Source organism: Elaeis guineensis, chromosome 1 (genome assembly GCF_000442705.2).
Source record: "Elaeis guineensis isolate ETL-2024a chromosome 1, EG11, whole genome shotgun sequence".
In the NCBI taxonomy this organism is placed as follows: Eukaryota; Viridiplantae; Streptophyta; class Magnoliopsida; order Arecales; family Arecaceae; genus Elaeis; species Elaeis guineensis.
The window spans coordinates 29,169,624-29,185,382 of NC_025993.2; the positions used below are offsets into that span (position 1 = coordinate 29,169,624).

The 15,759-nt window shown below is 37.1% G+C and overlaps 1 protein-coding gene across 1 annotated transcript; it reads left to right on the forward strand.

Annotated features, from left to right (window-relative positions):
• Positions 1–407: 407 nt before the first annotated feature.
• Positions 408–2,567, forward strand: LOC105032285 (putative UPF0481 protein At3g02645). The gene is made up of 2 exons (XM_010906693.4): positions 408–898; positions 1,035–2,567. Exons 1-2 carry the CDS (start codon positions 543–545, stop codon positions 2,338–2,340), a joined length of 1,662 nt encoding a protein of 553 aa, XP_010904995.1. The 5' UTR covers positions 408–542; the 3' UTR covers positions 2,341–2,567.
• The last annotated feature ends 13,192 nt before the right edge of the window (positions 2,568–15,759 follow it).

Below are 15,759 nucleotides of genomic sequence, written 5' to 3' on the forward strand. Positions count from 1 at the left end.
TAAAACAATCATAAACTTCAAAATATTATTTAATAGATAGAAAATAAAGTCACGAGCATCATCTATTTTCGTTAAAAAAAAAATATGAATGCTATACTATAAGATTAAATAGGATTATGCATAGAACTAAATATTCAATATTGATTGGGAGTAGATCTGGATAAACAGATCTACATGAAGCGAATCCAGAATTCTGGTGACGATCGTCGAGGATTTGCGTTTAGAAAAAAAATTGAAATGAAACCCCTTTCCAAGTCCATGACCAGAAGCCTAGCAAACCTGAGCCCCACAACACTTCCTGATAACAAATTTTTTTTGATGTAAAGGGAGGGGGAAAACCACCCTGAAAATATATATTAAAATATTTATAGTAGCTGTACAGGAGCATTGCGATGGTCCCCGCGGGTGCCCGTGCATTGTTAATTCTTCCTTATAATATTTTGGGCCTTTAAGTATCCCTCCAACCCGCCCATCCAATAAACGCAACCAGATAGTTGCTGAAGCACTAGCGTTCTGAGGAGAGATTCTTTTGTCGGAGGAATATGGGTTCTCAGGATTCCTCAATAACCTCCTCCAACGATTCTCTCCTCTTTGATGAGCGAAGATGGGTGATCCAAATTCGTAATACCTTTGAAGAGGAGGCCGAAGAGGGTGTCCGAATCCCTGTCTCGGTCTTTAGCGTCCCCAAGACATTACTCTCCACCAAGCCTGAAGCCTACGTCCCCCAGCTCTTTGCACTCGGACCGTACCACCATTGGCACCCCCAGCTCTATGAGATGGAGCGCTACAAGCTCGCCACGGCCAAGAGGACACAGAAGCAGCTCCAAAACCTCAAACTCGAACAAGCTGTCGAACACTTCACGGGAAGAGAACACAAGATTAGATCCCACTACCATAGGTCTCCTTGTCTCTTCTATGTATTTATTCTATTTATAGACTTTCTAGCTATTTACTTTATTCTAGTACCTGCTATTTTATACCTGCCATTTTTGGGTACTTACTATGCTGATCTTTGTGTTTGTAATGTTGTTTAGGCACCTTGATTTGAGTGGGGAGACTCTAGCATGGATGATGGTTATTGATGGATCCTTCTTGCTCGAGTTCCTTCGCAACTACTCCGATGCAGAGAGAAAGCCCTTCAGGAAGGTGCCATCAATGTCCCACATGGTGGATGCTGCAAGGATGAAGTTGGTTTATAATTCTATCCTTAGGGACATCGTGATGCTTGAGAACCAGATCCCTCTCCATCTAGTGAGAAAGATCCTGCGATTTCAAAGGACCTCAAACCAAATTGCCGACAATGAACTCTCCACGATGCTGATAGGCTTTGTGAAGGAGGTTTGTCCATTTAAGGTGATGGATAACTTGTCAAGCATCGACACTAAAAGGTACGCACACTTGTTGCAACTGCTCTACTTTGTCATCGTTCCGAAGGTCAGGGAAGGAAGCGAAACCAATGAAATCGAACACCATCTCGATGTCCCCAAGTCAAATGAGGAGACGCCCCCAGAAGATCCTAGCTATGTGAAGAACCTCTTTAATTCAGTTTGGAGTTCTGCCTCAGGTTTAAAAATCTTGAATGTTCTCATTAAAAAACCCTTAGTGTTCTTAGTGAAGGTTCCTTGGAAGATCATCTCCCATCTCCCGGGGATCTCGATCTTGGCCGCTCCCATCGTAAATCTGCTCTTCAATAGAGATGAAAAATCCGAAGACGAAGAATCTGGTAACAAACCACCTTTGGTCGAAGAGATCATGATCCCTTCAGTGACCGAGCTCACAAAGGCTGGTGTCAAGTTCTCACCAACCAGAGGGGACTTGACGACGATCGCGTTCGATGTGAAAACCGCCACTCTTCATCTCCCTACTGTGAGTTTGGACGTCAACACTGAGGTTCTGTTGAGGAATCTTGTAGCATATGAGACGTCGGTGGAGTCAGGGCCGATGGTTTTCACTCGATACACTGAGTTGATCAATGGGATTGTCGACACCGAGGAGGATGTGAAGCTGTTAAGGCAAAAGGGGATCATCTTGAACCGGATGAAGAACGACGAGGAGGTGGCAAATCTTTGGAATGGGATGAGCAAATCAGTGAGGTTGACGAAAGTGGCCTTCATAGACAAAGTGTTGGTGGATGTGAACAAGTTTTATAACAGTCGGTGGAGTGTTAAGAGCCGGAAGTTCATGAAAACCTATGTGTTTGGGTCATGGCAGATCCTTACGCTTCTGGCTGCCATTCTGCTGCTGTTTTTGACGTGCGTGCAGGCCTTCTGCTCGGTCTATAGCTGCGGAACTCGTTGGTCCTTCGTCACAGACACGGGTGCAGGGGGAAACGGGGAGTGAAATGCTACTGCATGTATTTTCATCAAAAAAAAAAAAAAAAAATGTAGCACAAATTACCTGCATGTAGAACTTATATACAATTCGCGTGTAAGCCAATTGGATTTAGCTTGCCGGCCTGTAAGCACCGCTTTTCGCATTCCAGGTTCCGATCTTGGGGTGCAGTTTCTGTATAACTTCTTAAAAATATAGATTTCGCTGGGAAATATCGATCTCTCTATAAGTTTGTATATTAGATTTTCCTTCTTTCCTGGAATCTTGTATGTAGACTTCCCTTATTTATTTGATCAAAACATTTTTGTACTAATACATGCTAATGATATGCTTTGGCCTAAGTGGTGTGCTTCTATTATTGTTTCTCAATCAGTAGTAATTAAAAACGAAGTGAACTACGGAGATGTTGGATAATATCGGATATATAATGCAATTGTGGACAAGGATCACACACTGCATGCGTGGAGCTTCACAAATGAAGTGGCTTTATAGAGTTTGAATTGCAAACTGGGAATAGATGAAACCCATCGTAAATAGCTTAGAAAAAAAAACAAAAAATAAATCGTCTAGTGGGGATATAGATTTGGGAACTGTTGCTGTGGTCCCTCCTCAATGGGATCCATCACTTAAAATGAAAACAAAAAGGGACCACGGAAACCAGTTTGCGTGAAAGACTTTGGGAGCGCGCGAAATGTTGTGACGTGCGGAAGCCTTCTTGTGCGCGGAAAAAGAGTCCGCGGCGGAATCTAATTTTTGGCCCATAAAAGGAGGCCTCGACGTGAACAATAAAAATATGAAAAGCCCAGAAGAGGTGATGGTTGATAAAGATAATTTTTTTTTTTATTATTTTATTATTTTCTGATAGGAATATATAGATTTCAGTTGCAAGATCAGCTATTATAAGAATTCAAATTACAAACTATCGTAATTTAGGCTAGCTATGATAAAAATTCAAATTACATGCCATTGTAGTCTAGGCCAGTTATGACAAGATTTCAAATTTCATATTAAGCAAGGAGGCCAGCTATTACAAGAGAAACATTTCAAATTTTATACTAAATAGAGAGAGACCAAATATATGATTTGAGCTATGCATTGATAAGAGACCAAATATAGATGAACCAAATATAGAAGATGATTTGTGTGTTGACACATCCCCTCGAGTTGGAGATTCGTGACTACAAATCTTCAACTTGTCCCGTAAGAATCTGAAATGTGAAGTATCCAAAGACTTGGTGAGAATATCGGCAAGCTAATCTTGGGTGAAAATGAACTGAACAAATAATTGACATCGTGCAACACATTCATGAACAAAATAGAAATCAATCTCGACATATTTCGTACAAGCATGAAAAATAGAATTAGCCAAGAGATAAGTGGCCCCAATATTGTCACACCATAGAATTAGGGGGCTATGTAAATGATGGCCAAGCTCCTGAAACAAAGACTCGAGCTAGATTAGTTCAGCTAATGCATCAACTAAGACTTTGTATTCAAATTCTGTCGAAGAAAGAGCAACTATCTTCTATTTGCGAGATACCCAAGAAATGAGGTTGGGATCGAGAAAAATTATATAACCCCCAGTGGAGTGTCGATCAGTCCCACTACCTGCCCAATCTGCATCAGAAAGACTTGGAGAGAGTGAAAGGTCGACCGGCTAATCTGTAACCCATGATAGCTGTTGCTTTAAGGTACTGTAAGATTCGTTGGACCATAACCCAGTGATCAGTACTAGGAGACTACATAAACTAACATACTTTATTCACCGTAAAAGAAATGTCAAGGCGTGTCAAAGTGACATACTGAAGAGCTCAACGATACTGTGTGTAGTCCGGATGGGGAGCATCTAAATTAGAAACCTGTAGTGTAGCCATTGGGGTCTGAACAGGTTTATAGTCAACCATGCCTGCCTTGGAAAGCAGATCTCTAATGTAGCAGATTTGAGATAAAACAAATTGGTAGAGTTTTGAATAGCTACACTTCCTAAAAAAAATAGAGATCACCAAGATCCTTAATGGAGAATTCCATAGCCAGTTGACGAAGGAGTAGAAAGACTTGATTGGAGTCACTATTGATTACCAAAATATCATCAACATAGATGAGCATATAGATCACATGTGAGATCGTTCTCAAAATAAAATAGTGAAGGATCAGTCTTACTGGCAACAAACCCCAGTCCAAGAAGAAACTGGGAGAGATGATGAAACTAGGCAAGGGGTGCTTGTTTTAATCCATATAGAGATTTATGAAGATGATAGACATAATTTGGATGGTCACGGTCTTCAAAACCTGATGGTTGGGACATGTAGACTTTCTCTATCAAGTTGTCATATAGAAATATATTGTAAATATCTAATTATCGGATGGACCAATCCTGAGAGATTGCAAGACTTAGAACAACCCGAATTATAGTAGGCTTGATAACCGGACTGAATATCTCGTTATAGTTGAGTCCAAGTTATTGGTGGAACCCTTTAGCCACTAAGTGCGCTTTGTAGTGCTCGAGAGAGCCATCAACCTTTCGCTTGATTCTATACACCCATTTACACGCAACCAAATTTTGTTGGTGAGATGAACATGGTACGAGAGACCACGTACCGTTACAAACTAGAGTATTAAATTTTTCAGTCATTGCAGTATACCACTCAGGATATTTTGGTGCCTGTGTAAAACAAGTAGGTTCCTTGGTGAGGATAATGGTGGTGAGGGCGGATGGCTGGTTTGGACAGGATCAAAATACCATGGGATGGGTACGAGTGGGTTGAGTAGGTAGGTTAGAGGAGGGCATGTCTAGTTGGGAATCAGTTATTGAGGAAGGTGTTGGAAGGGAGGATGTTGCTGATAAAAGGTTGCAATAGAAGTTAGTCAATAATCTGGTTCGAACAGGTGCAGAGTCATTAATGTCAGAGGGAGGAGATACTATCGGTAAAGAAAAATAAAGAATTGGTGGAGAGACGGACGCTAGTGGTGGGGTGGCCTTTTGTAAAGGCTGAAGAGATGTAACGCCCCAAGGGGGAGATGGATGCGGTGAAAGATTCAATAGGGAGTGAGATTGAAAAGGAAAGATAGATTCATCAAAGTGAACATGCCTAGCGATATATATACGAATTACTATCAAATTGAGACATGGATTGGCACTGTGAGAGGAACTGTAGCCGAAAAATATATATGGTTAAGACTGATACTCCATTTTATGATGATTATAAAGACGAAGATAGGGATAGTATAGACATCCAAAAATTCATAGGAAAGTATAAGATAGTAGTTTGTTGTAAACGAGTTCAAAGGGGGGATACATCACTAGTTTCTTTGGATGGCATCCTATTAATGAGAAAGATAGCCTTTTTAAAGGCATAATGCCAGTACAACATAGGTATAGACCTATGAGTAAGAAGAGAGAGGCCGATCTCCGTAATATGATGGTGATGGCATTCGACAGCCCTTTATTGCTCATGTGTGTAAGGAGCAGCTATACGATGGGTAATATCAATTATAGCAATTCAAAAAAAAAGGATTGGAGAATATCAATTGAAGAAGTTCGCTCAATCTTGGATTAAAGTTATTCTATTGAGAAGGATTCTTCTAGAGATTTGTTTAATCTTTTAATTTCTTCTTTCTTGTATCAGAAGTGGTATTTGCAATATGGTGTCAGAGAAGTTTTTTTTTGTACTCCAAACTATTATTATAGTGTTAGCCCCTTCTTACTCTGATTCTTATGTGGACGTAGATTTCAGCCGAACTATGAAAAAATTCTAGTGTTCTTACGATTAGTGTGATTTCTCTAAGCTTTTGATATTATTATTAGCATAGATTTTTATTCTATCTATTTATTCTTTTAGAGTACTCAAATTCTAACAAATAGTATTAGAGCCTGATTTTCTGAATCCAGAGTACTGAAGAAAAAGTTGAGACACTAACAAATAGAGAACCAATATTCGACGAATACTATCATCAAGCTGATATCAACCAATTACTTAATTTGGACGTCTCGCATGGAAGATCTCCTTTACTATAAAGATCTTTACAATCCAATCGAGGAAGTTATTGCTCAGACCGATAAGATGTCAGATAAAGAATGGGAGAAGTTGAATTGCAAAACCATTGAGCTCATCCAGTAGTAGATTAATGATAGCATCTTCCACTATTTCAATGGAGGTTAATGCCCATAGCCTCTGGCTGAAACTGAAAAGCTTGTACGAGAGAAAGAGGCACAAAACAAGGCATTCATAATTTGCAAACTAGTAAACATAAAATATAAGGAGACTTCTGTGATGGAGCATCCAAGCAACTTTCAGAACGTGGTGAACTAGCTCACCGTGATGAAGATGGCATTAGATGAGGAGCTTTAGGCCCTACTATTGTTGAGTTCCTTGCCCGATAGTTGGAAAATTTTGATGGTGTCTCTAAGCAATTCTTCATCGGAGGGTTCGATAGCCTTAGTGATAGTGAAAAACTGTATGCTTAATAAGGAAGCCAGAAGGAAGGAGCAAGGGGATTCGAGCCATGATGAAACCCTCATCATGGAAAGAAAGAGAAGAAGCAAGCACAGGGACTCTCAATCTAACTTGGATGATAGTCGCACTAAATCACGAGGGAGATCTAAGTCCCGAAGTGATAGATGTTACAACTGTGGCAAATAGGATCATTTTAAGAAAGATTGTGGGTTATTGAAGAATAAGAAGCTAAAGAACAAATCAGGCGGTGATTTCAGTTTGGACAATGAGATGACAGTAATAGCTTCAGGTGGAGAGGTGATTATTGTTTATGGCACAACAGACGATGGTCTTACAGGTACTACTGGCTAAGACTCTATCTGGATAATTGATTCGGCTACTTCGTATCATGTTACAGCGAGACAAGAATTATTTTCGTCTTATCATTTTGATGATTTTAGGATGGTAAAGATGGAGAACGATGGAGAATCAAAAATCATTAGCATCAGAGATATTGTGCTGATCACAAGCTTAGGGTATAAGCTAGTGTTAAAGAATATTCAATATATATTAGATATTCATCTGAACCTGTTGTCAACAGGAGTATTAGATAAGGAGAGCTACTATAATGTGTTTAGAGATAACAAGTGGAAGCTAACCAAGAAATCACAAATAGCAGCTAAAGGTATCAAGCAAGGCTCTCTTTATTTCATGCAAGCCAAGCTTGATAAAGGAGAGGTAAACGCGGCGAAAGAACCTTCTACTTCAGAATTAGGACATCCGCGGCTGGGACATATGAGCCAAAAGAGGATATCAATTTTGACCAAGAAGAGTACTATTCCTATTGATGGTTCTGAATTGAAGACATATGAAAGTTACCTAATAGGTAAGAAAACCTGAGTTTCTTTTTAGAATTCCTCTAAAAGAAAAACTGGTGCATTAGGTCTTGTGACTTTTATTGATGATCACTCTCAAAAAATTTGAGCATATGCTTTGAAAACAAAAGATGAAGTACTCGATGTATTCCAGCAATTTCACGTCTCTGTTGAAAGAGAGACTAGGCGAAAGCTGAAGTGCATATGGGTGGACAACGAAGGTGAAAACAGAAATCTTTTCGAGAAATATTGTCAATAGAATGGCATCAGATTGGAGAAGATGATATCTAAAACGTCACAGCAAAATGAGATTGCTGAGAGAATGAATAGGATAATCTGTGAAAGAATCAAGAGCATGCTCTCTCACGCTAAACTACCAAAGGCATTTTGGTAAGAGATATTGATGATTGCGGTCCATGTTATTAATCTTTTTCCCTCCTATGCTCTTGAGGATGATATACCACAGAGAGTATGGTTAGAGAAAGATGTTTCTTATGATTATTTGAAAGTTTTTGAATGCAGGATGTTCGTACATATTCTCAGAGATGAGAGGTCCAAATTAGATGTTAAGGCGAAGCAATGCATATTCTTGGGCTATGATGAGGATGGAGAGTTCGACTATCAATTGTGGAATCTTGTGGAGTGGAAGATCGTGTGCATCCGTGATGTTGTTTTTTTGAAGGATCAAATGATCGATGACTTCAAGAAGTCTAACAAGCCAAAGTCGACCACAAGCAGTCCTGTAGACTTATGTCTAGATACTTTTCCGAGAAGTCTTGATGATGGGGGAGCAACTACAGATGATAGTCACAAAGCTGAGGAAAGTATGGATGATATTCAAACGGAGCTGCATGCTGAAGCATCTGCACAAGAGATCCGGAGATCTATAAGAGAGTGGAGGTTGTCCATGAGATACCCATCGCAGGATTACATGCTATTAACATATGCAAGGGAGCCTGAGTCCTACTCCAAAGCCATGGAACACTAGCATAGTCAGGAGTGGTTGAAGGCAATGAAAATACAAAGGTGTTGCAGACTTGCTGAAACCTCCTATATGAGTCAGGAGGAGAAGATTTGTTAATGTGGTCCCTCCTCAACGGGATTCATCACTTCAAATGAAAACAAAAAGAAGCCATGGAAATTAGTTTGTGTTAAAGGCTTTGGGAGCACGAGCGAAACTTTGTGATGCGCGGAAGTTTTCTTGTGCACGAAAAAAGAGTTTGTAGCAAACTTTGTTTTTTGGCCTATGAAAAGAGGCCACCCTGTGGATGTGAAAAAAAAATATGGAAAGCACAGAAAAGGAGGAGGCCGTGAGGAGGTTGTGAACCACTAAAAAGGAGGAGGCTGTGAGAAAGGCTTAGAAAGGGTGCTTCGTTCAAGAAAAAAAGATTGAAGAATGTTGATTAAAGAAGTTCACTCAATCTTAGGTTGGAGTTATTCCATCGAGGTGGGTTCTTCTGAAGGTTTGTTTAATTTTTGAATTTTTTCTTTCTTATATCAAAAGTGGTGTCACCGACGTGGTGTCAGAGAATATTTTTTTATACTCCAAACTATTATTACAATATAAACTCCTTCTTACTCTGATCTCTATGTAGACTTAGGCTTCAGTCAAATCATGAAAAAATTTTGATGTTCTTATGATTTGTGTAATTTTTTTGGGCTTTTGATATTCTTTTTAATGTAGGTTTCTGTCCTATCTATCTATTCTTTTAGAGTACTCAAATCTTAACAAGAACCTCTAATACAATAATAATAGATAAAAGGGAAGTGCTTCACATTAACGCAAGTCCAAAAGACTTGTAGCCGCATCTTTGCTGTTTGTTTGTTTCTGGGGATTGCAATCTATCACCTTGGTTCTTCTTGCTGCTTTTGCTGATAGCAAGTGTCTCACATGGCCTACTCATAGCCAAACTTGCGTTCTGCGAGCAATAATAATCTTAATTGACATTTTCACTATTCATCTGATAAAATGATAACCTTTAGTTTATAATTTCATGTTCAAAACATATACAAACTGGGTACCTGTTTGATCAGCAATTGCACCCTTCTTTACTTGGGCATTGATCTGGAAATAAATATTCAAAAAAAAATTAACACGTTACTGTATAACTAATGGTTTTTTCTTCTTTTTGAGCAGAAAAAACATGATCTTCTTATATATATTTTAGTCTGACTTGAAAGATCTCGACAATAGTAGTGCTACGCTATTGAGTTACTTATGAAATACCATGTTTGGTGGTCCAATGTCATTATCTGTATAAATTCGTTCGCTCTTAAGGTTTAAAAAAAATGGAAAAAAATGATTTCAGAAGATTGGATTTAGTGTCATTAATTTTTATAATCATACCTTCAATTGATCCCATCTAGCTTTGATATATTTACGTGTGACATAAAAAGTAGAAGAAGAAAACCTTGGTATGAGGGGGTGAATGACTATCACATGAACATGATGGAAGGGTTCACATCAACAAAATCTGAGTTGTTTTTGACCTTTTTTATTTTTTTTTAAAAAAGAGAGGAATTGGGCAGGAGCCAAATTCAATAAGGAAAAATTGGCAGATGTCATAATGCTATTACTTAAGAACGTTTAAGGTTGATGTGGTAGGAGCATATCAGCATAAGTCATGAGGCCAGTTGTAATTCCTAGGGGATTGGTGCAAGATACTTGTTCAGCCTATCATAGTTACCATGGTATAATGTTTGTACATCATACATCACCTGACGGCTTGCAAGGCCATTTTATTTAATAATCGTCCATCTCCTAATGGCAGCCATCAAGCAGTTTACAACACTATACAAATTGTACACCACAAAAGATCCTCGCTCCACCGTATATGGAGTATGGTCGTTCCATTTTCATAGTGTAGCTTCTTTGGTGGCGGGAATCCAAAAGACATTTAATAAGAGTCATAAGATGTGTTAACTTCAGCAAAAATTTCATTGGCAAAGCAAAAGATTCTTTATGGGCAGCCTGGGCTTCACCGTGGCCCATCATTGGCCCAAGATAAAAAGCATGCTCCAATGTGAATAAAGTATGTGGGACAAAAGGGAGGGAACATGTGGAACTCGAGTACTTTAGACGTCGGTGGCCCCTTGCCACATGGACAAAGCCCAATTTGTCGTGGCCAGATATAATACATCTTTGTGTGGTTCTCTGATATTGGCCTACAGATCTAGCTTTCAGCCCATTTATTAGTCCACCGAAAAGACCACCAGAAATGAATAGTTCTTGTGATGTTTGCATGTTCAAATGCAACCTGCCAACAAGAAAATCGAGCAAGGTTATTAGATCACTTCTTTGACAGTCTCACATATGGTGAGTTATTGGAATTACCATGTTTCGAAGAATCTAGGAGAGAAACGTTGACTTGGGTCGCCTTTCCTCACTTGGGCCACTTGACAGACCTCAGCCCATCAGGGGCTCATGTCATGGTAATCAGAAAGCCCCCTCTTGTGGGTTAATGCTGGTAATAATTTTCGCCTTCACAGATATCTTGGCCAAAATCTCAGTTTATATAGATACCAGACACCTTTCGGTATGATACATGTGAAAATATTGATCTCATTGCCTCCGTCAGTGCAAACCGATAAAATCGGTAGATGAAATATATTCAAATCGGCCGATATTTTTCAACTTCTATACTTTCTTAAATAGATCTTCTGGATTGATAAATTTTGAGATTAATGCTTAATATAGTTCTTATAATAGGGCTATTACTCTGGGCTGCAAACCTGGTACTTGACCCGAACCCGACAAAACCCTGATCCAACCAATTGATGAATGAGTTTGGTACGAAAACAAAGTTAAATCCATTAACACTTTTGAGTTAAGCCCGGGTTTGAGATTATATCTGACTAACCTAAACCTGACCCAAACTTGCACAATTTTCCAATTTATTATATAGACATGCATATACATAGGTATGCATGCACATGCATACATACCTATGTACATGCATATACACATGTATGTAATGTTAGTTTTATTTATAGATCATTCATTGAAAAATTTAAAAAAAAATACATGTTAGAACAAGTTTGGGTGTTTATATTTGATTTAAGTTGCATGGATCTTTTTAATTTCTCTCCATTGTTGTCATATAGTATTTAATTTTCATATCAATAATTGATGTTAATTTCATTGATAAACTTCTCAAATTACATTGATTAAGTCTTCAACATCAAAATTTAATACCCGATGGGTACCCATGATCCAACTTCTACTTGACCCGGACCCTTGACACATTTTCATTACCCAATGAGACCCTGACCTTCTCCTTTAGCGGATCAATGGTGCAAGTGCTGAAATTCTTAACTCTATAGTCTGAGAAGCCTGGCCCTTTGAGCATCAAGCTCCAAGACCATTGGCCTAAACTAAAGGTTGGAGCAGGCCAAACAGCACAAAGATGAAAATGACATTACTGATGCACGGAAATTATGCTGTGATAAAATAGTTTTCAATCATAAGGCCCCCAAACAACCTTATCACCCTTAGGATAGCTAAGAGGAGAACATAAGGTAACACTTGATTCACAAGGAACCAAAAGGGCTCAATATATATATTTTGTGAAATTAGATCAAATTGCAGTGCCAGGTGCAGTCTAATGCATAAAGTCTGAAAGATAATTTCATCAGCATCAATGTGGATTGAATTTCAAGCTCAACACCACTTGAATTACCTCAAGAAGCTCGATAAGGAATGCTCATAGAATATCAAAGCAGTGTTAGTGTGGATTGGAGCAGAAATCAAACAACAAGATTTCTGCTATCAAATAATTAGATGGTTGGACCAGCCCCCTCCAATCCATTCTTATGGCAGCAAAAGCACTGCAGATCCAAATTCAGTCCCAAAAATCCCTGAAGCCATTCTAGATCATGTCCAAGTCAATCTGATGATATCAATTAGTTTCTTTCATGCTGTCAAATAAATTTGCACAGCAATAAATAAATCATTGGATTTATTTTGCTTCTAGAAGCACTCCATGATTTTACTTGTTCTAGTGCTCTTAAAAAGAGTCTATTTAAGGAAGTTGGCAAAAAAAAGAACATAATATGGATGAAGATCAAAGAAGATTAATATGAAGAAAAAGTCCTAATAGATCAGACAAAAAGAGAGAGATGACGAGATTAATAATCCACAAATCGGAAAAAAGGATGTAGATAGAGATGAGATGAGATTAATCTGAAAAAAAAAAGAGTCAAATTGGATAAAAAAAGGATATAGATGGAGATCGATGAGAAAGATTAATAATCTGTAACTCAAAAATAGGATGTAAATGGAGATAAGAAGAGATGAATCAGAGATATAAATGGAAATGAGATGAGATTAATTTGAAGAAAGAAAAATCCTGATAGACAAAGAAGTGAAAAAAAAGGACGAACGAGGGGTATTGAGATTGTAACACATAATTTTTCTTTTAAAAATTAACTTCCTGTAAATGCGATATTTATCTTATGGTACTACATCAATGGAAAGAGGGAGGAGGTCACTTTTATATAAATTATATTTTGAGGGATGTTAATGTGATCTAGAATTACTTTTGAATTATAGCCAAATACTCAAAATTCTATTTTCAGATTCGAAATCACTTTTAATAAGTATAAATGCATCTAAACATGCACATAATGACTCTGATATCTTCAGTTGCACTTTGCTACTCATTGTTGGTTGATGTCAACTTATTTAAGTTTAGTTTGTTCCAAGAGAATTTTCAAATTTGATGTAAATTATTTTAGCCACCATGGATAGGATGGATAAAATTGAGGAGCAAGGTCTACCACATCAAGTCAAGTCACAAACCAAACTTGAGGAGGCCATAACTTTATCATACAATGCCCAATTGAGATGATCTCTTTTAAAAATTAGATAAATTTTTAAAATCTATGATATGATGCCCTACCCTTTAAGAGGTCGTACCTCTGTGGTCAAGCTCAAATTTCAATTTTTATGTATTAAAATAAATCAGTCAAACTAAAAGTTTTGATTTTGTGTGAGATTTTGATGGAGCATATCTCTCAATTTAAGAAGAAATAGAATTCATGTAAAAGTCAAAATCTACCATCAAAATAATTTATTTTTTTCGAATTTATTTCTGCTAGTAATGTCTATTTTAGAAAAGAGAGACCCATTAGAATTAGAAAAAGAAACTCGATCTAAACTATACGAGGATTACAATTATAAATATAGACTATGTACCAGTTTTAGATCATAAATGATATATATATATATATATATATATATATATAAGAGTGTGTGTGTCCATACATTATATATATGTATGTATGTATGTATATGTACACACACACTCTCTCCCTCTCATGCACATGCACACATATATATACATATATATATGTATATATATGTGTGTGTATGTATGTGTACACACACAATATATGTATACTTTTGCAAATTTTTTATTTGTATGTATATCCTTACAAATTATTTCTACTTCACATTTACGCTTACCAATTATTTTTTATTATATGTATATTCCCTCAAAAGTTTACTAAATGAACAATAATATTATAAATTATTTTACACACGTGCGTGCGCATTGATATATATATATATATATATATATATATATATATATATATATATATATATATATGTGTGTGTGTGTGTGTGTGTGTGTGTGTGTGTGTGTGTGTGTGTGTGTGAAATACATACATACATACATATATGTATGTATGTATGTATGTATGTATGTATGTATGTATGTGTGTGTATATATTTATATATACACATATATACCTAATAAGAATATTTTAATTATTTCAATTTTGAATAGTTTAGATGGCATGCATAGACATGGAAAGAAAATAATTTATAAAAGTATATATACAAAAAATAATAATTTGTAAGGATACATATGCAAGAGTATTCATATAACTTTATATATTTAGAGGGGTATATATATAAAAAGAGCCCTTTATCTGTATTCTATGATAGAATATTGGGGCCTGTAATAATCTTCAATTTGGATTTAGGGTGGCCAGCCCAGTCCCAAATGAATTTTTGAAGGAAGGCCCGGAAATCTCAGCCTGCTCATGATAGAATTTTCAGAATTTCGTTGGCCCATGCACGACCAATTCAGTTTACGACCCATGAGCCTATTCAAAGGCAAAGAAAGCACCTTCTTTCATGGTCCGGCAGAGGCAATGAATGTTATGCTTTTGTTTATTTATTGGTTCGTTTATCTATTTTAATGGAAGACATTATACCTAGATTGGTTCGTTTTTCTATTTTAATGGAAGACATTGTATCTAGATTCTAGGTTCTCCTTCACTAGTTGGTGTACAAGGCCGGTCAATAAAATTTTTGAGTCCTTTAATCACAAGAATAACATTTGAATTATTCTGAAATCTAGTTCCTAAACCCCTTCAAAGCCTAACAAGCTTCTCTCCTGGATGATTCTTTCTTGCTACCTCGTTTTTTGGTTCCATGTTTCTTCTTCTCCTTGGGTATCCACATGTAAACATATTCTATTATTTAGTGGATTAAGCATAAACTAATTGTCAAGAGAGGATATCCATTTCTTATTTAACAAAAAAGCAGTAAAGCGTGGACGGATGGTCTTCAGTGAGAATCTACCATGAATTCAGGGACCAAGTACCCATATGTCGGATAGAAGTGTGATCCTTTTGAGACATTTTTTTTTTCATTTGCCAACCAGAGACAACATATATACTGACGTATAGCAAAAGAAATCTGAAGGAATACCTACTAGCGCATTAGGCTATGTATTAAAGTGACTGCTGCATGATTGGTCACCAGCTCCGTGAATGGCCCACATGGCCCACCAAATAGCCAGTCATGTTCTACTTTGTTAGCAAGCAACCTAAAGCTTTGGTAGCACTCCAAGCCTTTACAAGCACATGAGAAGATTGCCATATTGTAGGGGTAAAAGTGGTATGGATAATATCCACTCAGATATATTTTTATATCCGAATTAATATGGATATGGACAGAAATTTAAAAATTTAACCAATATATGTATCTGTATCTATATCCATTAAAGAAAAATAGATATGGATATGAATAGACTACTATCTGATCTTTATCCGATTATTTGAATCTATCAGTAAGCCAATATAATTTTATATAATATTTATTAAAA

Bases quoted from the DNA above. Each gene is read 5' to 3' on its own strand.
- LOC105032285 (XM_010906693.4), top strand. From the start codon at position 543: ATGGGTTCTCAGGATTCCTCAATAACCTCCTCCAACGATTCTCTCCTC. The intron at 899-1,034 runs GTCTCCTTGTCT...AATGTTGTTTAG, and splicing joins ATTAGATCCCACTACCATAG to GCACCTTGATTTGAGTGGGG.